Source organism: Tauraco erythrolophus, chromosome 11 (assembly GCF_009769465.1).
Source record: "Tauraco erythrolophus isolate bTauEry1 chromosome 11, bTauEry1.pri, whole genome shotgun sequence".
Taxonomy (NCBI): Eukaryota; Metazoa; Chordata; class Aves; order Musophagiformes; family Musophagidae; genus Tauraco; species Tauraco erythrolophus.
In genome coordinates, this window is record NC_141475.1 from 1681013 (window position 1) to 1703904 (window position 22892).

Genomic DNA, 22892 nt, shown 5'->3' on the forward strand with positions numbered 1-22892 from the left:
CCGAGCGGGACCCCCGGGGGTAGGGGGGGGGGTGGGGGGTGAGGGGGGGGTATCCCTGCGGTCGGGCGCTGCCGTCGCTATGGGACGCTCCGCCGTTCCCTGGCAATCGCACCGGGCGTTCCGCCGTTCCCCGGCAGTCGCGCCGGAGCCATGGAGCAGCCGGCAGCGGCGGCGGGAGCTCCCGGCATGGGAGGCAGAAAGCGGCGGCCGCGCAAGCGGGCGAACGCTCGGTAAAGCCCAGACGGGCGTTCGCTCAGCACCCGAGGGCAGGGGAGGCGGGAGGGGGCGGGGGCGGGCGGGCGCAGCCGCTCGGTCTCGTCCGCCTTTGGCCCTCGGGACACGGAAAGGATTCCCCGGCCCGTTTGGGGCGAGAGAGGCTCCTCCCGGTGGGCAGCACCGGCTCCTCCCCGAGGGCAGCACCGGCTCCTCCCCGAGGGCAGCACCGGGGACGGTCCCTCCGTCCAGGCAGGGTCAGGTTTCCCCCTGCGGGCAGAACGGCTCCTCCCCGAGGGCTGACCGGCTCCTCCTTGCGGGCAAGCACCGGGGAAGAGCCCAGCAGCTCCCTGCGCCCAGGCAGGGTGCGGTTTCTCCCTGCGGGCAGCCCGGCTTCTCCCCGAGGGCTGTCCGGTTTCTCCCTGCGGGCAGACCGGCTTCTCCCCGCCGGTGGCACCGGGGAAGAGCCCAGCAGCTCCCTCCGTCCAGGCAGGGTCCGGCTCCTCCCCGAGGGCTGACCGGCTGCTCCCCGAGGGCTGACCGGCTCCTCCCCGAGGGCTGACCGGCCTCTCCCCGTCGGCAGCACCGGGGACGGGCCCGGCAGCTCGCCGCTTTTTCGCGCTGCCGGAGCCGCGCTCCCCGCCGTGCCGACGCCCGGGGGACGTTCCGACGGCACAAGCCGAAGGGGAGGACCCCGGTGGGCGGGACCGGACCGGCCCAGCCCCGAGGGGAGGACCCGGGGGGGGGGGGGGAGGAGGGATGTTGGGACGGCCGCGGACTGGGCGGGCCGTTAACGCCCCGACTCGCTTAACGGGGAAAAGCCGCGCGCGCGCGCGCTCCGTTTGCCCCGCCCCCTCCCCGCCATGTCAGCGGGGCGGGTGTGGGGGGCGGGGCTAAAAGACAGCCCCGCCCCCTTCCCGGCGGCGGCAGCCAATGGGAGGGCGGTCCGTGCGCGCGGCGCGCGCCATGGGCGCACTTCCGCCGGCGGGCGGCTGGCGCCTATGTACCAATGGCTGCTGGGGGCCCTCGGCGCCCTCCTCGCCGCCGCCCGCCGCCCCGCGCCGCGCAAGAGGCCGCCCCCCAGGTCAGCGAGCCGCCTCCCCGGGGGGCCTCGCCCCGTCACCACCCCCCAACCCTCCTTCCGCCGCCGCGGCCCGCGGGACCCCCCCGGGGCCCGCTCGCCGCCGCCGCCGCTCGCCGCCCCGTTGCCTCGTGAGCCCGGCGGCAGCGCGGTGTCTCGCCCCGGGGCCCGCCCGAACACCCACCCCCGACCCGAGCCCGGCGCTGGGCTCCCGGGAGATCCCGTGCCAGCTGCCGCCCCTTCCCGCTTTGGCACGGGGGTGGGTGAAGCGGAGCCGCACCTCCCGTGCCCCACGCTGCCGTCGGGTCACCCTTTGCCCGCCGTCGCGGCTGTTGCCGTGTGCTGCCGAGATGGTTGTGGGTGGCAGGTGTTGCCGAGAAGTGTGTTGGCAAAGCCCGTGCGCCGCGGCGGGGGTTTGGGAGGAAGGAGAGGGTTTGGGAGGAAGACGAGGGTTTGGGAGGAAGACGAGGGTTTGGGAGGAAGACGAGGGTTTGGGAGGAAGGAGAGGGTTTGGGAGGAAGGAGGGGGTTTGGGAGGAAGGAGGGGGTTTGGGAGGAAGGAGGGGGTTTGGGAGGAAGGAGGGGGTTTGGGAGGAAGGAGGGGGTTTGGGAGGAAGGAGGGGGTTTGGGAGGAAGGAGGGGGTTTGGGAGGAAGGAGGGGGTTTGGGAGGAAGGAGGGGGTTTGGGAGGAAGGAGGGGGTTTGGGGTGCGTGTGTTGGAGGCACAGAGAGCAGTACATACACGGACAGAGATAGATGGGATGGAGGAAAGTCGTGGCGTGGGGATACGCGGTGTATGTGGGGTGCTTCCCAGGCGTTAACCATTGCTGGTGCCCCAGAGCTCCCAGTGACAGGTGGCTGAGCCATCTCCGTGCTTAGAGAGAATCACGGAATGGTTTGGGTTGGAAGGGACCTCAAAGATCATCCAGTTCCAACCCCCCTGGCATGGGCAGGGACACCTTCCTGGTATGAGGTAGAGGGAAAGTATGGATTCCATGCCATGTTTCGGGGAGCGTGGTTTGCTCCAGGAGGCTCTGCTTAGTGTCTTGTGTTCCAGAGTGAGCAGGAAAAGCGAACTTCTTCTGGAATGAGCCACTTGTTCACAGTTGTTCACAGCTGCTGTGCAGGGCACAGTCCCCAGCTGAAGAATGCGCCTTTGTGGGCGCTGCAGGCTGTCACGGCACGGTCTGAGCGGGAGACCCAGTTTTGCTGAGACTGGGAATGTCACTGGGAACGAGAGGCGAAGCGATTAGGGTGAAATTCAAGTGGAACCGCGTTAGGTGGCTTCGGAAGCTGTCCTGCTGAAAACGAGTTTTCCAGCAGTGCTCACTGAGATGTGCTGTAAAATGGCAAAGATGTTCCCAGGACCCCTCCGTGAGTCTCTCCAAAGAAATCTGAACCACGGGGTGGTTGTTGTTTCTGCCACTTGGAAGTTTTCCCACGGTAGAAAAATGAAAAATTGTGGGCATGGATGGGGAAATTGATGGGGAAAGTAGATAAGCATTAGCTGCTCTTGTACTGCACCACTGGCACACAGTGTGTGATTTTTTTTTTTTTTTTTGAGGGGATTAATCTGTGAAAACTGGAAAGTTTTACAAATTGAACTTATGCACCTTAATGAACTGTCCTCAGCACTGGTGGGGGAGGAATTTTTGAAAAGAACAGGGCCTGAGCATGTATGGGTGTGTGCAGAGTTACTGAGTTTTATCCCAATACCTTATTTTTTTTTTCCCTGTAGTTGCTAAGGAAGCAAGTAAGATGCTGGGCATAAATAGGTGCTGCCTTCTCTAGAGTGTAGGGAAGGACCTGAACACATCTTTACAGGGAGAACAGTCTCAAATTGCATTTATTTTCTGGCCCATTTAGTGTTTCAAATATTACTCATCTCCCTGTGTGCTTCCCTGTTTCTCCCAGGCCCTTGGCAAAACCTCCATTTCAATGACACAGTTTAACCTTCTCACAGGGTTGTGTATCCCGTTGGAAACGGAGGTAGCTAAGCACAGATTCATTTTTTTTTTTTCCTTGCCTTTTACCCATCCGTGTTCCCTGGCCAGAACATCAAGGATTTCCCAATTTATTTCTGAATTCCCAAAAGAGAATTCATCTTGCCTTGTGATCAAGCTAATTCTAAACCACCAAGTGGCTGGTAAAACAAAAAAGGGCGAAACAACACTCTGGTGGGTGTTGGGTGCTCTGGTAAAGCTGGAGAAAGAGTCACTTCTGTCCACAACCAGTTGTTGTAACCCCAGTCAGGCCTTTAAACTGGTGAGTGTCTCAGAGTGTAGCCTGGAGGAGGCTGGGTTGTGCTTTATCCCTGCAAAATGCTGATGCTGGAAAGTTTGAGCGAGCTCTTGCTGAAAACTGAGCAGGAGGACAAAAATATTTTGCTTTCTTGAGTTTTACCTTCTGAAATAACAAATATGCCGAGGAAAAATGCTGGTTTTGGAGGAAAAGATTTCTGTTTAACAGCCACCCCGCAGTATTTTCTGCCTGACCTTAACGGGCAAATATTCTCTGCATGGTGTGGAAGGTGCCCTTAAGGATACCAGTTACTTTTTGTGCTCCTGACACAGACACAAGACAGCCCAGAAGCAGCGTTTGGGACCATAACAGTTTAAAAAAAAAAAAAATAAAATCTATCCTGGTGGTTTTGGGGGCAAATAGCAAAAAAAAATATGGAACTAGGAACAACCTTTTGCGCTCCGTCCCCAAAGTAAAAATCTCTACTGGGTTTTATCGTCGTTACCAACTGGTGTAATGCTTGGACTCACGCTTAGTGGGAAAGGGTGCAGCTGAGAATTATTTCAGGAACTAGTTCAGGAGCACTGATGGAGCAGTGAGATATTTAAGTGGGTGTAGGCATGAGCTGCTCTCCCACCTTTTATTTCCTGTCCTAATTAGGCTTTTCTTTGCAACTTGGTGTGGTGACTCGCGAGTTTGGATGGTTTAGTCATGGCCAGTGGTGCTGCTGCTTTCCTTGGGGGAGGAGGAATACTTTACATATTAACTCAAGCAAAGTTTTTTGGTGCTAGGAACCAAAAAACCATGAGGGAGCGGTAACAGAACGAGAAAATGAGGCCTGATATGCGTTAGTGGGGTAATTAGCTCTCCGCCAGCGGTGTGTTGACTGGGAGAGGTGGGGGGGTGTTGATAAGAGATGCTCTGCAGTGGCAGTTGGTGGGGGAAGCGTGTGTCTGAGATGATCCCAGGGGTGCTTGGAGGGGTATGGAAGCGAACTCTGGAAGTTTGGGCCCTGTGGAGGGAATTGAGGCTGGTGGAAGCTTCACCTGTGGATGCAAACGGCTGTTCTGTGTGTTCCTTCCTCAGCGCTCAGCTGCCTGTGAAAGATCCTGACGAGACTCACCCGAAAAAGAAAAAACGAGGTATTGCATGTGACAGGAGTATTTAACACGCCTGATTTTTCCAGTTTTGGTGTTGTTACTGAAACTGTGGCTTTTCAAGCCAGCCTTTCCTCGTGGCTGTCCTGTGGAAGGTGACTTTAAACCGATGGGTACCAGCTGCGTTGGCCTTGGTTTGAGGTGGACACTTCCCCTTTTCCCTCTTTGCTGATAAAGAGGGTGAAATGTCTTTAGGCTGCACGATGTTTCCTAAAACAAGTTCTACGGGGGGATGCAGAGCTTCCTCCCCACTGCTGGGTGAACGATGCTGCCCCTTATTTAGTGGTAGGGGCTGCTGGACTGTTAGAGTGCTTGTCAGGCATAAGAGCACAAAAAATTGAAAAATAAGGCAAGTTAATATCCTGCTCCTCTGTCCCTCCTCCTTTCAGCAACACAACCAGCTCTTGGTAGGAACAACTCCCACGTCTTAGTAAATAGGGCACATCTGCTTCTAAGAACGTGGTACCCTCCATGCCCTTGTTGGCTCAAATGTCATTCTCTTACCCTTCAAACCAATGCTGTCGTCTAAAATTTTTTGATTTCACGTCTAACGCAGCCCCGTTTTTAGGCTCGTTGATGTTTGGAAATGCTGTGTGAGGGCTTGCACGTCTCTGCTGCTTTAATCCTGAGGAGAACAGGCTTGGGTGGCTTTGGTTTCCAGGTCTCAGCCAACAGCTGCTCTCAGCTAAACATAATCAACTGCAAGAGAGCATGCATGCGTGGAGGGGGCGAAGAGGATGAATTGCACCCCGTGCTGCTGCTCGGGAGACAGGGAATATTCCCAAAAACAGGGTGTTTTAGCAGCTCTGGCTGGCAGGTTCATGGGGTAGCAAAGGACTGCTCTGGGAGGCAACTAACACAAAACCCACCCCCACCTGCTGTTGGTGGAAAGGTGTGTAGCTTGAAACGTTTGACGCCGCTTTAGGTGGGATTAAGGAGATGGGCTTTGATGCAAATGGAAATCCTAATCCTCTTTTAAATCCCGTTCTTATATGGCCTGCCTTTGTGTTTTAGATGACGCCAAGAAGGTTGAAGAAGTTTCTGCTGCGGTGAAGTCGCTAGCCAAAGCACCGAGGAAACACCAGCAGGCTTCGTTCAGCAATGCCGCTCGAATCCGGGAGCCTGCTAAAGAGGTTAGCCAGGACCTTGAAATTGGGTAGAATTTGTTCAAGGTGAAAGAGGAAGCATCCTGGAGTTGGGTTGCCTTATAGCTGGCAGCTCGTGTGTTCTGGGTTTGCCTTACCCAAGCGTGAGGAAGAAGCAAAATGGTTGTGGTCTTCCAGGTCCTTCACAGGCTTTCAAGTTTATAGCGTTAGTGTGTTTGTAAACTGTTACTCAAGCTTGTAGTTAAGGAGTCAAAATACATTACCTTACAAGAAAAACTGCATGCTTGCTCTGGACAAACCTCTTTCTGCTCCTTTTATTATCCACCAGTCCAGGACAGGATTCCAGTAGCTCTGTAAAAACGGGTCACAAACCGCTCGACTCCCTAGTTTGGGTCTAAGGTGTAGTGTTAGTTTTGTTACTGCCCCGTAAGACAAGAGGAGTAAGGAACTGTCATGCTCTAGTTATTCCTTCCCAAAGAGTCATTAACTCTTATTTGTACAAAATACATTTTTGAAGGACTCAACTGTCACGTTTTGGAATGTTGAGGAGCTGGTCGAGGTGAACTCAGTGATAAGCTTCCATTGTTTTAATAGCTGCACCTATCAGAGCCCGTATTAAAAAAAATCAAGTGTACTTGTCAGAGGTTCTGCAAAGGTTTGCGTTCTGCTGCGGTCTGAACCGGCAAACCGTGGTCCCCAAGTTGTGACAGAGCTGGCTAAATTTCAGGAATTTCATGTTTGCTTGGATTCACCTTCAGGTTGTACTCACGTTGGTACTTTTTTTGTTTTTCCTTAAGACTCTGTCCACTTCTTCTGACTTTCCATCTACAAGACCAGCACATTCTGCGGTCGACATAGAAATGCCAGAAATTGGTAAGGCTGACATCAAGTTATGAATTCCTTTTTTTTTTTTAACCCTTCCTTGTGCACTGTGCAACTCTACCCCTGGGCTTACGGGTGGATTTTTGAAGGCACAATATCTAGGAATACTTGAGTAGGAACTCTGTTTCTTCCCTGCATCCTTGCATTGCTCCTGGGCTGGGGACAGGCGTTCATCTTGTCATCTCAGTGCAAGAGCTGCCTTGGATGCGGTCCTTCCTTCAGTGCTGGTCTGTCCACTGTTAGCTGGCTAGAAGTAAACTGTTTTAAATGTTTATTTGAGGTAGGACATCCTGATAACCCTTTTTTCTTTCGGCATTAGGCTGGTGATATGTTGTGTACACAACTTGCTGTAGTTGTCAGTATGAAAATATCCTAAAGTAACGTGACACAAATGATATTACGACGGAAGAGAGAAAATGAAAATAATTTGTTTGGTGAAGCTCTTTACTGTAAACTGATTGAACTCTTCTGTTTTCTTTTATAATTACTGATGGCTTATGCTCTTCTCTCCTAGATGAAATGCCTTGTGGATGCACTACTTGCTTGAAGAAGGAAACACTATCCCTTCCTTACAAGACAATTCCATGTTTGAGGTAAAAATCCTGTTTCCTTTGACGATTTCCCTGAAAGCTTTACTATCTTTCCATTCATTCTTGGAACTTCCTCTGAGTTGCCTAATGTTTGGATCTGTGTCCACATAATAAATATTTTCCCAAGGTATTCTGGGACTCCTCCAGGCTGCTTTACAAAGGGAGGTCTCCAGCTGCTTTTTGTTTCTTTTTTTTTTTTTTTTTTTCCCCACCTCCAACTCGGTCCTGGGCAGCCTGCTGTGGGTGACCCTGCTTGAGCAGGGCGTTGGAGCAGATATCTCGAGAGGTTTCTGCTGGAATGATTCTGTGAGGAAAGCAGCAGCTATGCTTTGGTGCCAGTGCAGTAGCTTTTAGAAGAGCTGAGGGTTGGATGGTACAGATAACACACCTGCATGGTTCTTTAGTCTTGTGTACTGACTCAGGGGCTGGACTGCCATGGACATAACACGTGCCTCTGAGCGCAGTCGTGACGTGCAGATCAAACAACAGTGTATATTCAAGGCAGTTGTTCTGATTTTCACTTTTACTTCTCTTACTTTACTTTCCCCTTAGCCTGGTGAAGGCAGCAGGTCTTCATCTGAAAGTCATAAACATCTCATGCTTGTCTCCATCATCACCATCGGTGTACATCCTTTACAAAAGCGTTGGTGGTGGGGCTGGAATCGGGAGGTGCGTGTTTGAATCTTCTCTTGATACTATTTTTTTTGCTGTTGATGTTTTTAGCACAAGCTGGAATGGCAAAACCTACATGAAACCTGCTCTAGATGGCATCTCAACACAGAAGCCACTTATTAAGGAGAGCACTGTGCCAGAATCCCCGGCTTCAGAAGTTGGCAAAATGGGGAGGCTTTTCTGCACTGCTGAAGAGGTATGCTGGGTGAGAAAAGTGTGTTTGGAAAGGAAACGATTTAGCAGTTGTAACAAAGCTGTGTGTAAATGCTGGAGTGGCACTTTGTGGCACAGTGGGTGTAGTGAGTGAAGTGGAAGGAATGCTTCTGGAAAAATCAGCGTGTAGCGTTTTGTTTGCCTGTACCTGCATCAGATCTTGGAACAGAGCAGTGCTTTGTTGCCTAAAGACTGAATTTTAAGCAATTTTCCTGGAAATAGTGTACTGGGGGGAGACCCTCCAGCCAGTTTCACTTGTAAGTGGAGTTGTGCCTTGTCACTGAGTGTGTATTTGTTGCAGAGTTGTTTCACTATTGTGTGCTTGACCTAGCTCGACTGTGATCTTTACAGAGCAACTTTAAAAAGATGACATAGGCAAAAAAAAAAAAACACTCAGTTGCTGATAATCCTTCCTTACAGGACTATCTGAGAGGTCTTTCCCTGTCCTTTCCTTCCAATATCTGATGCAACTATTAGAAAATTCCTGATGAACCTAGCGTCCGTGGGAACTGGAGCAGCAGGCTATGGAGTGTGATTAAGATACCCTGGGGGCTCAGAGCACCCAATCATTATGTATATTGATAGAAATGCATGTTATCCTGAATTATTACGGAAAAAGTACAGACCACAGCTGAAGAGAAGAGGCCTCCAATTGAGGAAAGAGTTGCAGAAGGAATTTGGAGGTTTATAGTGGCACACAAGTTCCTAGAGCAGGGCTAACGCAAAACGAAGGAGTGGGGATTTCTGCTAAAATTGAATAATTTGCCAGCGTTTTGGGAGCAATCTTTGCAGTCTGCAAATTGTATCTGGATTACAAACATTTGCTTCGTGTGCAGTGATTCTGATCTGTTTGGTTTTTTTCCCTCCTCTGTTCTGCTAGGATGTTAAGCGAGGAGAAAAGGTGAAATACCAGCAGCTCTTGGAACTGGCAAAGGGAAAATATCCCAGAAGTTACCCTGCTCCGCTGCCGACAAGCTTCTTCAAGTAATTATAGGAAAAATAACCATTAACTTTGTAGCTGTTGTAGGTGGAAGTGGGGGGGAATTAATCTTTCCTACTCGCAGCGTTCTGGATGGTGTTGCAGGACAGGTGTTGGGGCAAACTGATTTTTAAAAGCCTGACACCCTCCTCGAGCCCCCTGCGATGAAGCATGAGTGTTCTCTGAATGTATATTGTGAAAGTGAAGATCTGGATGTGTTTCTCTTTCCAATACTCTTTTCTTGTCCCCGTGTTAGGAAAGGTGGTGTCTAGTTGTGGTGCTGGCAGTGTAACTTCCAAGTATAAAAATCCACAGCACCATTAAAAGGAATTTATCTTCCTCTCGTTTGCCATTGATGAGTTTTTCCTTGGTCAGGAATTCTGCCTTGTCTGAGAATGTGAAACTCAAGGTAAACGCAGGGAATGCCAGAATTTTCTCTGTTCCTTTCCTTCTCCCACCATCCTTCTCACACGAGTTGTAGGAAGTCAAGAGATGGCACAAAGTTAACGACGCAAGTGAAAACCACAAAAATAAGAGAAGCCGTTGTCTTAGTGGAATAATTACACTTCAAAGCCGTGCAGAAGGGGCCTAATTCTTGTCAAATAGTGATGCCAAGATGGTGCTGAAGTTCCAGCATGCCTTTCTATCTCAGAGCAGAACTGGAGCATGTGAAGGAGATTCCTTTCAGATGAAGCTAAACCAGAGAGTGGTCCTGTGGAACGTGTCCAATGTGCTCCAGCTGCTAAAGAGCATGTAGTCCCTGAGGTTAGAGTAGAGCAGGTCTGAAGTAACATATCCCAGGAGTATGTATGTTGTGGATGTTGCATCCTCAGTGTCAGCGTAATCTTCAGTGAGGAGATTGAAAAGAATCGGGCAAGAATGGTTCTGATGAATGCTGTCTTGTCCCATAAGATAAAGTGGTCTCCTCAGGTTAATCCAGGTATTTGCAGGATGTGCAAACAATTCTTTTTAAAGAAAAAAAAAAACCACAAACAAGCCACCGATTTGCTGGCGGAAAGGTAAAGGAATCAGATTTCATGATTGATTTTGTCTCTTTTGAAATGCTGGAGACGGAAAATTTGACTCCTGTATCTTCAGGATGCCCGAGCTGAAGGTGGCCAAGCTTCTGAACGTAAACTGCCTCCTTGTGGAACTGCCCTTTGCGTTTTGTCATGAGAGCAGTGCAGGAGACAGGATGTTTTTGTCAAGGAACCAGCCTAATTTTACTTGACTTGCTTTAACTACGGCTTCCAGCTCTAATGCAGAACGTAACATGTTTCGTACGAATAAACTGTGTCCTTTCTCATGAACTGCTGTGCACTGGTGACAAATGCCATCCATGTACAAACTGTGATTCTTCTCTGTTGTTTTTTTGCTGCACCAAAGCATTCAACGCTACTCCAAGGAACCAGCGGTGACTGCAAGTGCCCTGGAGGAACCGAGACGTGGAGATGTCTATCCGCGTGCGACACTAAAGACCAGTGAGTATCCCTGTGATTCACGTCTGCTCCGCTTTGTAGGTAGACTTCAAATCAAAACAGGGTATTTCCTTGAGCCTCGAAGGTATAGATGATGCTGAAAAGATTTTTTTTCAGTGCTAGTGTGTCTATTTGTAAGGAAATCCAAGTCAGCCAGCGTGTTTATACTGGTGTAGCTCATGTCAGCTCTTAGAGTGAATTGAGTTGACTCTGGAAAGACAGGGGATAAAAGAGAGAGGGGAACACCCTCCCCCCTGCCAACAGACCCTTCTGTAGGTCATCTTAGTGAGTTGAAGACACGTAGCTACCGAAGGCGACCTTAGTTGTCCTCTGCAGAATGGGCTAAACTGGTTTGCTGACAAGCTGTTTTCTTTTTTTGCCAGCAGTGCATTGTAAACTCCTGTTCCTGTGTATACATTTAATATGGTCCCAGTTGGGCTTTTTATTCTGTTCTTGACTTAAATAATTTTGCATCCATAGTTCTTTTTACGTATCTAGGACTTTATTATGCAGGTTTGGGGGTTTAAATTATTTCTCTGCAGGTGCTAGGATTTGGGGAAAGCTTGTTTTGTCGTGGAAAACGACAAGCTCTTCTTCGGAGCCCGGAGGAGCGTCTGGTTTTGCCAAAATCACTTTAGTCAAGTGTGCAATCTAGGATTTAAAACTTAATAAATGCCCTGCTTCAGCTCTCATGTGCTCACACGTGACACTCGAAGTTTGAGCTGTCTGCCAGAGTTCAACCTTCCGAACCGTACGGTTGGCATTAAAAGTGGTTTTTGTGTTATCGCTCCCGACATCTGATGGTAACTGAAAACTGACTCCTTGTTTTCCTATCACTGCTTTTCTCTGCAGATGGCAAACGCCCAGATGTTTGTGGCCCACAGGGGTCTCAGAGAAGTGATACGACCAGGTAGAGTCTCTTTTAATCACGATTCTTGTTTCTTTTGGCTCTGTGTGCATGGCTCGTTCGGGCTCTGGTAGCATCCAGAAGAAGACAATCCATGTTTATCGTCTCAGTGCTGTGGGAGAGGAGCAGCTAGCTCGTGGCTCTGGAATTGCTCACGAGCCAGTTGCCTCTCAAATCCAGCTAATTCTGTCGCTGTTCTCCCTGCTTGAAACACTAGAGCTATATTTAGCAGTGCAGCACTGTTCTGCTTAAATTGTCACTGGTTCCCCGAAGCTCCAGGGGAGAGAAGAAATAAAATAACTGATAGAGTATGATGGGTTCAAATAAAAGGAACGTTTTCTTGCCTTTTTTTGGAGGTTTAGCTACTAACTAAAGTCATTTGACCAGGCTGGTGACACCTACTCTTACCATGCTGGACTGAAAGCCTTTAAAGCACAATGAGTGTAGGATACTGTGGGAATCTGTTGTAGGTCTTGTATGTTTTATCTCTTGTGATAATCCTTTCCAAATGGGGCTGGTCACTCTCTTGACTAGCCTGTAGAAGGCAAGTAAACATCCCATAGCTGTCCCATTTTTAATTCAGTGTGCTGGTTTCTGTAAGCTAACTATATTTGGGTGCAAGTATATTTGCAGATGTTCATGTTCTACCTAACACCTAGCACGCAGTATTTATCACAAAGCACTTGATAGAGGAAGTGCTGTTTGCTTCCCTGTTTTCCAAATAATAAAACTGATAAACACAAGGAGTCTTGCACATGTAGATGGGAGAAAGTTTGCAAAGCACCCAGGTCTTCATTCTATACCAGTCTTGCTGCTACGAAAGAACGGTGCTGGAAGCTGAGACGATGTTGTCTGTGCAACTGAGGCCGTAGTCAGAATCAGCCTTGAAAAAGCCTTTCTTATCCAGAAGGTGAATTCCTGAGAATTACATGGGACAGTATGGATATGCAGCTCACTTCCCTCCCTCTCCCTCTCTCCCCTGGCAGGTACTACACACCAGCAGAAAACTTTAACGAACAGGGAAGACCAGTGAAACAAGCCATTGCAGGGGTAAGCTTGTGTTATTCATTATTTCACTTTTTAGGAAAATACATCTATTTGTGATCAGAAATTTTTACACTCTTCACTTACATATTGTGTTGAGTAAGCAATGTATTTGTCCTATTTGTTTTTCCCAGGGAAAGCAGGAGCATTGTTTGATGAGTGGCACTATGACAAAGGGTTTCCTGCTGCCATTCCTTTTTTTTCTGGACTAGTATGAGCATGCTACACTATCCTATTTTTATTGTTCCCTTTTAATGTGTCAGGTATAGCTTCAAAACCTTTAGTGCACAGACATAGTTGACCTGCAAAGCTGGACTGCAGTATCTTTAGTTTTGTCTTGTTTTGTGAGATAGGAAGTACATCTCTTGGACTTTCATGTCTGGTCAGGATTGAGATAAAAAATAACAGTTTAATCATGGAAATCCAAAATATTAATCTCAATATCAACTTGATACCTACAAGCAGAGGCTTTGCTGTGGCTCTTGATGCTAGTCCAAGCCAAACTAACTTTCTGCCTCTCTTGCATCCATGTAGTTTTGAGTTCAGCACTACCTGGGTGCACAGTTGAAATGTAGTCATCAACAAAGAGAAACGTTGGAGTTTGTTAGCTGGATATGTGTACAAAAACCCTCCTGGTTTCATACATGAGCAAGATTTTCTGCGCTATTCCCCAGTAAAAACATCTGTGCTTGCTTGCTAGCTTACTGTCCTTTTGTCTAACAGGGACAGTATGGAGCTGAAATCTCAGAGGGGAAGTTATTCGAATTACACCTGGGACCTATTCTGCCCAAAAAGTTACCTGCCCTTGATGTGGAAGAAAAGAAATTCCCAAGCTCAGAAAAAACAGTAGAACACTTCTCTCCGCTCACAGAGGTACGGTAGCTAACGGTCTGTTGGATCAAACCGAAGGCTGTGAAACAGCTGCCAGGAGCTCCATTTGTTATAGGTGGTTCTTAAGTGCTTTTTCAAATCTTAAGAACCTGCAGCCGTGACTTCACAGCACGAGGGTCAGCAATAAAGCTGCTTTTAAAGATTCGAGATGCTCCACACCCTCCTTCGGTTGTGCCAACCTAAGGGTTTGTGGGGCTTCTGCTACCAGGACAAAAATTAGTCCAGGTTTAACAACAGTCTCCCAGAGCAGTGCTAACGTGATTCCTGCAGTTATATTGGCTCTGCCTCTTCACCTGTCCTACCATGGTGGCAGAACATGAAAAATGACCTTTTGCTGATCCACGGTGTTGCATGGCTTGTGGGAGACCTGAGCATCTCGTGTACGTCCCCAGGATCCTGCACTGGGCACGTTGGCACCGTGTGTAACAGCGGCCACAGGAGGTAGTGGCGTAGCTGTTCAACTGGGAGTGGGAGTTCAGGTTACCCTACTGGTATGAATTTTGGCTGCTTTTATTCTGGGGAGTTGCAGTCGTGCTGATCTCGTTGAGCGCCTCCTTTTTTGCCCCTTGGGGATTGACTTGGAAAGGGCTAGCAAATCCAGAGTTGGCAAAGTCTGAGGAGTGATGCTCAGTACAAGGAAAACAAGGTGGTTTTCTTACTTCACTAGCCCAGGGACAACCAAGGAGATGCTCTTGCAGATCAAAGTGTTTTATCTAGCAGACCTAGTGGTCGATGTGCATTCCTTGAGCACACTGAGATGGAAACATCCATATTACAACCAGTTGCGCGCGCAACCCGAACTCTTCATTGCCTGGCTTCAGTGTAGCTGCCTCAGTTTCCCTTTTTGCTGTGGCTTCGGTTCCCTTTGAAGTCTCCTGCCTGCAGATTCTTTCAGGCTCCTGGCTTAGCTGCCTTGGCATGGAGAATTCCTGCTGTGGCTGGCTCGAACCTCAGTACTGCGAGGGCTGCAGCATCACGTGGGAAAGGTGTTTGTTTGCTGCACTTGCCGTCGTTTTTTCAGCTGCTTTAGGGTGTTTGCTACTCCAGGTGGTTTGTATCAGCTTGCTTTGTGAAAACAGATGGAAGCAAACCTGCCCTCTAAAAGTTAGGGTGCTGAGACACGCCAGCAAAGAAAGGAAAAAGGTGCTGTTGCTAACTTAGCAAAAACCAAACTGGCAAAGCCAGTTGCTCCGTCACATGAGCTGAATTTGGGCTTGTTTGGGCTGAAAGCTGCCCACAGGTTGGCGTGCCCCGTGCTCGGGTTCACGAGTCCTTCCCTGTTCGTTGCAGGCCATGGAGAGAGAGGTGGTTGCCGCGTTTGGCAGAGGTCAGCCAGACGAGATCATGAGCAGTGCCTTCAAACTCAAGGTCACTCGGGAGGACATCCAGACGCTGAGCAACCTCCGGTGGCTCAATGATATGGTAAAACTAACTGCAGCGCATTGATGTTCTAGTTCAGAATGGATTTAAAGATTACCTCTTCACCGTGGACAGAAGTCTTTTCCAAGTTATTTGAGGACCTCCACTGCAGAGTCTGGAAACATCTGTACAGTTCTTATTTTAGGTGCTTAAGGGTCTGGTGTTTCTGGAAGTTCCTTTACTTCTTTTGTTTACGCAGCTTCCAGGAGTTAGTCTGGGTTACTGGAGTGGGTGGCAGGTGGTTTTATCAAACTGTGGAAGTAACCAAGTGCCAAATTCTCCAAACAAAAGCTGCCAGCTCAAACTGGAGTTCTCCCAGCTGCGTACCTAAGGGTGGCCAGCAAAGACACATTGCTGTATTTTTTTTTATTTGCTAAGCTAGTGTCTTACTCTACATCTCAAGTTTCTTCTTTATGGTACAGGTCATTAATTTCTACATGAGTCTTCTGATGGAAAGAAGTAAGAAGGAAGGATATCCAGCAGTCCATGCTTTTAGTACTTTCTTTTATCCCAAACTAATTTCTGGAGGCTACAAAGCAGTAAAGAGATGGAGCAGAGATGTGGATCTCTTCAAGCAGGACCTCATCTTCGTGCCTGTTCACATGAGATTGCACTGGACACTAGTGGTGAGTCAAACTGACTTTTTGTTTAGAATTGGATGGGATTTATTTAGAATTTCTGTTAGAATGGAAAAAACAGGCAATAAAAGTCATTTAGGTTTTGGGGTGTGTGCAGCACAAGGCTGTGCTTTGTCTAACTGTCACCTTTTAATAACAGGTCATAGATATCAGAAAGAAGACCATCAAGTACTTTGACTCGATGGGACAAAAAGGGGGCAAGACTTGTGAAACTGTGTTGTAAGTAACTGCTTAGTCACTGCCTTTATGTTGAGAATTCTGAGAAGGTTTGGGGATTTTTGTCCCTGTAACACGACTCCCAAGTTTTCGCGTTTCCTGTAGATAACAAAACAGGAATCTTTGATTCGCTTGCTGCGAGTTGTGTGACACTGACTGCTTCTCTCGTCTCACACTGTCCCCTCCAGTGAAACTGGACTGTTGATGAGGGGGAGGAATTTCAGGGAAGTGTTTCAAAATACCAACCTGACTGTAAAAGAATCACAGTTTTCCAAGAGCTCTTCACCTCCCCTTTCTTTAAGAACTTCCAGATGGCAACTCAGTAACGTTGGTGTCCTGGGATACACACACTCCTGTTCGTGCTCAGCCACACACACGTGGACTTTTACTCTTTGTTGCTCGGCTCTTTTATCCTTTTCTTGTATTGAGCTAAGCAATAAAGGCAAAAAAGCCAAAAATTTCCCTCCCCCTCACTTGTAACGTTCATCATTTCTACTAGTGAGCTACGTAACATGCTCCTCCTCAGTTTGTCTGAGGAGACATTCGAGACAGATGTCTTGTACGAAGCTTTTCCAGACGTATCAGCTGGCATGGCACGCCACCGTCCTTAGATGTCTTTACCACTGATGCAGAAGTGGTCAAAACCCTTAATCCGACCACTTTGCAGAGCAAGAGTGGGAGAGCAGCCCCGCAGGAACAAAGTGAGTGGTGGTTTTGTCCAGTGCTGTCCTGAACAGTTAACAGCAGGTGCCTAGGAAAGGGTAGAAGAACCTTACAGGTTCTTACGAGGTCTGCATCGAATAATTTTTTTCCTCAAGAGTACTCTGCCAGCAACTGGTGGCCTGAAGACTTGCTCAGCCAGAGGTATTAGCCCAAAAGTTTTGTTCTTCCATAGGTGCACCCAGTATGTGGGATTAAGGCACACGGTGGAATTATGGAATTATGGTTCCTTGCTTGGTTTTTCTGTTCCTTCTCTGATATCAGATGATTTGAGTTTTTTTTGACCCCTACTAAGCAATGAGCTTATGCTTTTGTGGAAGTCTCTATTGGAATTGTTGGTCTCATTCCTGACCAGCAACCATCAGCTCGCAGCCTCTCACTGTGTTTATCAATTTAAGATTTGGACTTTTTCCTCCAAATGCCTTGAATCAGCTGCTGTGAAGATCCTCTGACACTTTACCGTCCTGCCATCCAGTTTCCTCCAGCAATTTTTGTTTCGTTGGCCTAAATTACGGAGATGAAGAGTGATTTTTTTGTTTTGTTTTGTTTTAAACAGCCAATACCTGCAAAACGAAAGCCGGGAAAGAAGAAACCTGGAGCTGACTTTTTCAGAGTGGACTCTCCGCAGCATGGAGTCATACGTACGTGAGCACTACTTGGGTTGGAAATGTGAACTTTAACTCCTCGTCATGAAGGCCAGGTTGGATGAGGCTTTGGGCAACCTGGTGTAGTGGAGGGTGTCCCTGCCCATGGCAGGGGGGTTGGAACTGGATGATCTTTGAGGTCTCTTCCAACCCAAACCATTCTGTGATTCTTTTTCATCAGTAACGTTCCTCATGGGTACATCTGCATACTTGGGGCCAGGTATGAACTTGCTCATCTTCTACAGTTCAGTCCTGACATCCCATGGTGCCAGCTCGCACACAAATACAGATGCCAGTGTTAAAAAACCCCTCTTTTGACACGAATGGAAGCAAACATCTGTTTAAGAATCAGAGCACGTAGGCTTTGAAAATTTGGATTTGGGATAATTATTCTCGCTTGGAGCACAAATCCTGGCGTGGGACGAAGGCAAGGGTTGAGGTGCTGTTTCTCAACGAGTTCATAGTGAGAAGCACCATCTGAAGCCTGGATTTCAGAAACACGGTGCTGTGCAAACCTGAGGACTTTGCAGGGAGGAAGGCTGCCATCCCTTCTCAGCCTGCCCAGAATTGGGATAGGAACATCCCAATAAAGGGAGCAGAGGGGAGGGATGATGGGGGGGCTAATTGGGTCTGGTCCTTGCGTGCAGGAGGGGTGAGCATCTGGTTAGTGCATCGTTGGTACGGAGAACTTGTGCTCCTTCCCAATTGTTTTGCTTTTGAGATAGAGGAAAACTCTCCATCTTCTTTGCACTCATTAGGAAATTCCTCAGCAATCGAACGGAAGCGACTGCGGGGTTTTTATGTGCAAATTCGCCGATTACATCTCCAGAGACAAACCCATAACCTTTACTCAGGTGAGCGAAGGTCATGAACAGCTCCAGATTTTTTTTTTCACATGGATAAAAGAGCCAGGGAAGTGATGCAGCAGCAGTTCATTGTGTCTGGGGCAGGGGCTGAAGTTTTGTACCTCGCCCCGTTTTCGGTGCCCAGTTGGTGAGGTTGGAACTTCAAAGTGCCCTCAGCAGGGCAGAGCTGGAGTCTCCATCCTTACACCTGGTATCTGCTTCCTACCTGAAGCCGTGAGATGTTCCTCTGGGGCAGGTGCTGCAGCCAGAGGGTTTGTGATGTCTGACCTTTGTGTCTTTTGGCGAAACGGGTTTCGCCCTTTGACCAGTTAAAACACTGGTTGTTTTCCAACGCGGTGGTCTCACATCAAAGTGCTTGTCAGTTGTCGGGTGGCCAAGTACATCTGGTTCTGTTGGGTTGTCCTGTCACCCTCTTAGGAGCTGGGTGGGTGAAACTCAGGATGTACCCAGCTGGCAAGTGTTGACAGCTCTTAAAAGGAGCTTCATGTTAAAGAATTAACCGGGTGTTTGTGTGTGTTTTCTGCCTCTTTCTGCCGTGACTCCATATTTAATGGCTTCTTCTTCTCTTTCCAGAGTCACATGCCTTACTTCCGCAAGAAGATGGTGTGGGAGATAATCCATCAGCAGCTGCTGTGAAACGTGCACTATTGGAGTAACACTGTGATCACCTAGGGGTGACAAACTCTTAGTTATTTTTCTAATACCTTATTTGAGAAGGCAGCAGGCACACAAATTTTCCTTTTTAGGCTATAAAGTAGTGGTTAAGTTGTTCTGTTGTTTGTCTGTGTGTGTTTTTTTTTTTTTCCCCGCTCCGATTTCGGAGACAGTCAGTCCCTCTCTTGGAAATCAGCTGATGCAAGGCAGAGAGATTGCTGGGACCTCACCAAGGGAAGGGTTAAGAACAAACGCTGTGAACCTCCGGCGCCGAGCTGGGTGCTCCCACCTCGCAGCACACCTGGCCACGTTCTGGATGAATGGGACTCTCGGACGTGGTGGTGGGAACAGTTGTGTCAGCTCAACTTATCTTCCCTAGGACGACGCACTTGGCTACTCTTTCCTCAAAGAGAGTTGGTTTTTTTTTTTGTCTGTTTCTGAAATATCTACTTGATTCCTAAAACTGGATTTGTGATGACCATAGAAAAGAAGCATTTTACCATCTTTTGATTTGTAACAAATCCATAGTGAAGCCCCTGTAGTTGGGGTTGGTTTGTTGTTTTGTTGTTTGTTTTATTTTTCTGTCTCCAGGGAGTTATCTAATGTGAAAAGAGAAGTATTTATTTCTTTTTATTAAAATAAATATGTAAATTATATAAAGAGCTGTACTGGAATGAAACTCTACCTGTTAACGAAATACAGTGATTATTTATTTTAATTGAAAACAAAAAAGTTTGATGTATCAATGTGGTTTTTAGCTTATAATGTAGGAGGAAGAAGACTCTAGCCAGGATGAGTATCAGAGCGGAAAAGCCTCTGAGTGATTGTCACAAAATCCTGGCCGGGCGATCAGGATGTCATTCAGCAAGGCTGGAGGGAAGGGATGCCATCCAGAGGGACCTGGACAGGCTGGAGAGGTGGGACCACGTGAACCTCATGAAGATCAACAAGGCCAAGTGCAAGGTCCTGCGTGTGGGTCGGGGCAATCCCAAGCACAAGTACAGGCTGGGTGGAGAATGGATGGAGAGCAGCCCTGAGGAGAAGGACTTGGTGCTGGTGGATGAGAAGCTCAACATGAGCCGGCACCGTGCGCTGGCAGCCCAGAAAGCCAACCGTGTCCTGGGCTGCATCCAAAGCAGTGTGGGCAGCAGGGCAAGGGAGGGGATTCTGCCCCTCTGCTCTGCTCTCCTGAGACCCCCCTGCAGTGCTGCGTTCAGCTCGGGGGTCCCCAACACAAGAAGGACATGGAGCTGTTGGAGCGGGTCCAGAGGAGGCCACGGAGATGATGCGAGGGCTGGAGCACCTCTGCTATGGAGACAGGCTGGGAGAGTTGGGGCTCCTTCCAGCACCTTCCAGTACCTAAAGGGGCTACAGGAAAGCTGGAGAGGGGCTTTGGACAAGGGTGTGTAGTGACAGGACAAGGGGCAATGGCTTTAAACTGGAAGAGGGAAGATTTCCATTAGATCTGAGGAAGAAATTCTTCCCTCTGAGGGTGGTGAGGCACTGGAACAGGTTGCCCAGAGAAGTTGTGGCTGCCCCATCCCTGGAAGTGTTCAAGGCCAGGTTGGATGAGGCTTTGGGCAACCTGGTGTAGTGGAAGGTGTCCCTGCCCATGGCAGGGGGGTTGGAACTAGATGGTCTTTGAGGTCCCTTCCAACCCAAACCATTCTGTGATTGTATGAGTGAGCTAATCCCAGTAATACCAAAGTAGGAGGCCAGTGAGTGGGGTAACTCACTGGACAGCTCAGCAAGACAAGGCAAACCTGTGTTGCTGACCACAGACTGTCCAGTCCTGGAGCCCGTTTAAGGTGCCAGATGGCTTCTGTAACACACAGTTACCATAACGTCAGGTGATTCCTGACTGGTGACTCCTCTCCTCAGCTCTGGGGGAAAGCTGGTGATTTTTGGGGCCATCCCCTCTGTGCTGCTCCTGGCGGGAAGATCTGGGAAAGCTGATAAGGTGGTTTATCAGTGCTGTGGGTCAGCAGCTCTGACTGATGAGCTCAATCCATCACAAAATCAGAGATTCTCCAGAGAGAGAATTATCACAAAGCCAATCTGTCGTGTTTTGGCCTTACACGAGATACTTCATCTTCCCTGGATCCCTGAGGACATGGAAGATTTTATCTGTTTAACACTAGGACGCAGAAGCTGAATGCTTTAAGTTTAGCAAAAAACTTTCCCCTTTGCTTCAGTTCTCGCTGGCTGGGGAAGGCAATTTTGAGGCTGACCCTTCACTCCAGCAGGACTTTTCTTTTGAGAGGGAACAAAAACCAACAACGAAACCACCTCTGCGGAGGGGTGAGTGGTGGAAGGATGCTTTCCAGGTCCTCCTTGGACATGCCTCCTAAGCAGAGGGGGCTCAGACCTTAGATGGAAGGAGCAGGGTGACGCCGCCGTGAACATCTCACCTCTTCCCCGTCCTCTACGTGCACCATAAAACATTTTTTGTGGTGTAAACCACGTTGGGAGATACCTGTGCTGCTCACCAGCTGTCACTTCCAGGGATTGTGGCTGTTGGAAGCCTCTGTGGATGAGATGGTGGGGAAATTATATATATACCAGTCAACCCCCACTCTGTCTACATGGTCAACTGGTGGGCTCTGGCTCCTTTCCCCATGAGGGGGGGTCTTACCCATCCACGCACCCTGGAGGAGCCCACGCTGCTGCTGGCAAGACGGTGGTTTTGGCTTCCTAGAGAAGCAAAGATACCTGGGCTTCCCCCCAGAAATAATAATAATACCCCTGATCCCCCCCTTCTCCCCCAGCAGTGCAGCTCTGGCCGCCCAGTGCCGGCGGCAGGGAATGGGGTGGCTCCGGGGGGGCAACCCACCCACCCCAACCTCCACCTGGCCACGACCAACGCAAGGTACTCGAAAGAAAGCAACGGCTCGCACGGCAGGCTCGTGTTAGCTGGATATATTTCTCTTTTTTTGTTTTTTTTTTTTCACAGAACACTTGGCAGTAGAGGAAAAAAACCGCGGCGCTGCCCCCGGCACGCTGCTCCCGGTGCCCGGCGCGTTTCACCGCTTGGTTGATTTTGTTGTTTGTGGGTTTGTTTTTTTTTTCCTTTCTACCTTTTTTTTTAGTTGTGTGTTTTTTTTTTCTTTCCTTTTTTTTTGATCTTTTTCACCATTTCTCAAGCTTTCTCCGAAGGAACGGCCGCTGGCTCTCAGCTAGCAGAAGGAGACTACGGAAGAGCTCTGGGACACGTGGGATGGTTTCCTTCTCCCGCCTCGCAGCTGACTTGGTCGAGATATTTATTTGATTTTTTTTTTTTTTTCTTTTTTTTCCCAACTCGTTTTTTTTTTTTATTAAAAAAATAATAAAAAAAAAAAAAAAAAAGCTTCCGCCTCTCAGTTTTACAAGGCATACAAAATCTCTAAAAGGGAAACACAAGCGCAAGGTGCTGAGGTACGAAAACCTGAGGTAGTTTTTGTGTGTGTGTCACGCATGGGGTTTGTTTTTTTTTATTAAAAAAAAACATTTTGCTGGTTGTTTTTCCAGCCCTGGGCTGACAACCGCTTGTAAATCTTTTTGTTTCGTTTTTTTTTGTTTGTTTTTTCCCCTCTTCTCTCTGCAACGGGGATCTTTCCCCCACAGCATCACAGGGCTGGTGATGCCCCTCGTTTTCCAGGGATATTAGTGCTGGAGAGATGGGGGGGGGGGACAGACAGACACCTGGAAAAGGGGGACAGAACAGATGCAAACCCCAGTTTTGGACTCTGTGAAGCAAAGAGGAAAAGAGAGATTCCTCTTTTAGGAGACGGTATCCCTTCTGTTGGCTCATACAGGCACTGCTCTTCTCAAAGCCCTTCAGAAATCGCTTTTTAACGCTCATTTCATGATATTTTATTTTTTTTTTCCCTTTGCTGGTAATCCTACAGCTCTGCTCTACCATGCATTAGAGAACCAATGGACTAGCTCCTTTCCTTAAAACGCCTAGAAAAGCCTGGTTTTTGCTAAAAACAAACATCCCCCGACCCCCCCTCGGAAATTTAAAAAAAAAAAAAAAAAAAAATAGAATTCTTACAAAACTTAAAAATCGCCGTTAGTTCCGTTACCGATATATTAATTCTAAAAAAAAAAAAAAAAAAGACAAAAAAATGGACGAGCCTTCCCCCTTCCCGCCACGCCGGGCGAGCTGGATGAAACGGGTGGCTTTTTTTTTTTTTTAAGAAATTCAAAATAAACCGAAAATAAAAAGCCCCACCTCGCTCTCTGCCTATGTTAGTCCAACTAAAGGGATAGCGTCGGGAAGGCGACGGAGCGGGGAGAGGCTA

General features: G+C 48.5%; 1 protein-coding gene across 1 annotated transcript; it reads left to right on the forward strand.

Annotated features, from left to right (window-relative positions):
- Nucleotides 1-1214: 1214 nt before the first annotated feature.
- Nucleotides 1215-18740, forward strand: SENP2 (SUMO specific peptidase 2). The gene is made up of 17 exons (XM_086618486.1): nucleotides 1215-1297; nucleotides 4620-4675; nucleotides 5705-5823; nucleotides 6594-6669; nucleotides 7193-7271; nucleotides 7992-8136; nucleotides 9034-9137; nucleotides 10519-10613; nucleotides 11463-11520; nucleotides 12504-12567; nucleotides 13285-13434; nucleotides 14743-14874; nucleotides 15294-15497; nucleotides 15649-15728; nucleotides 17002-17086; nucleotides 17848-17943; nucleotides 18529-18740. The coding sequence occupies exons 1-17, from the start codon at nucleotides 1215-1217 to the stop codon at nucleotides 18589-18591; spliced, it is 1689 nt and encodes a 562-aa protein (XP_086474612.1). The 3' UTR covers nucleotides 18592-18740.
- The last annotated feature ends 4152 nt before the right edge of the window (nucleotides 18741-22892 follow it).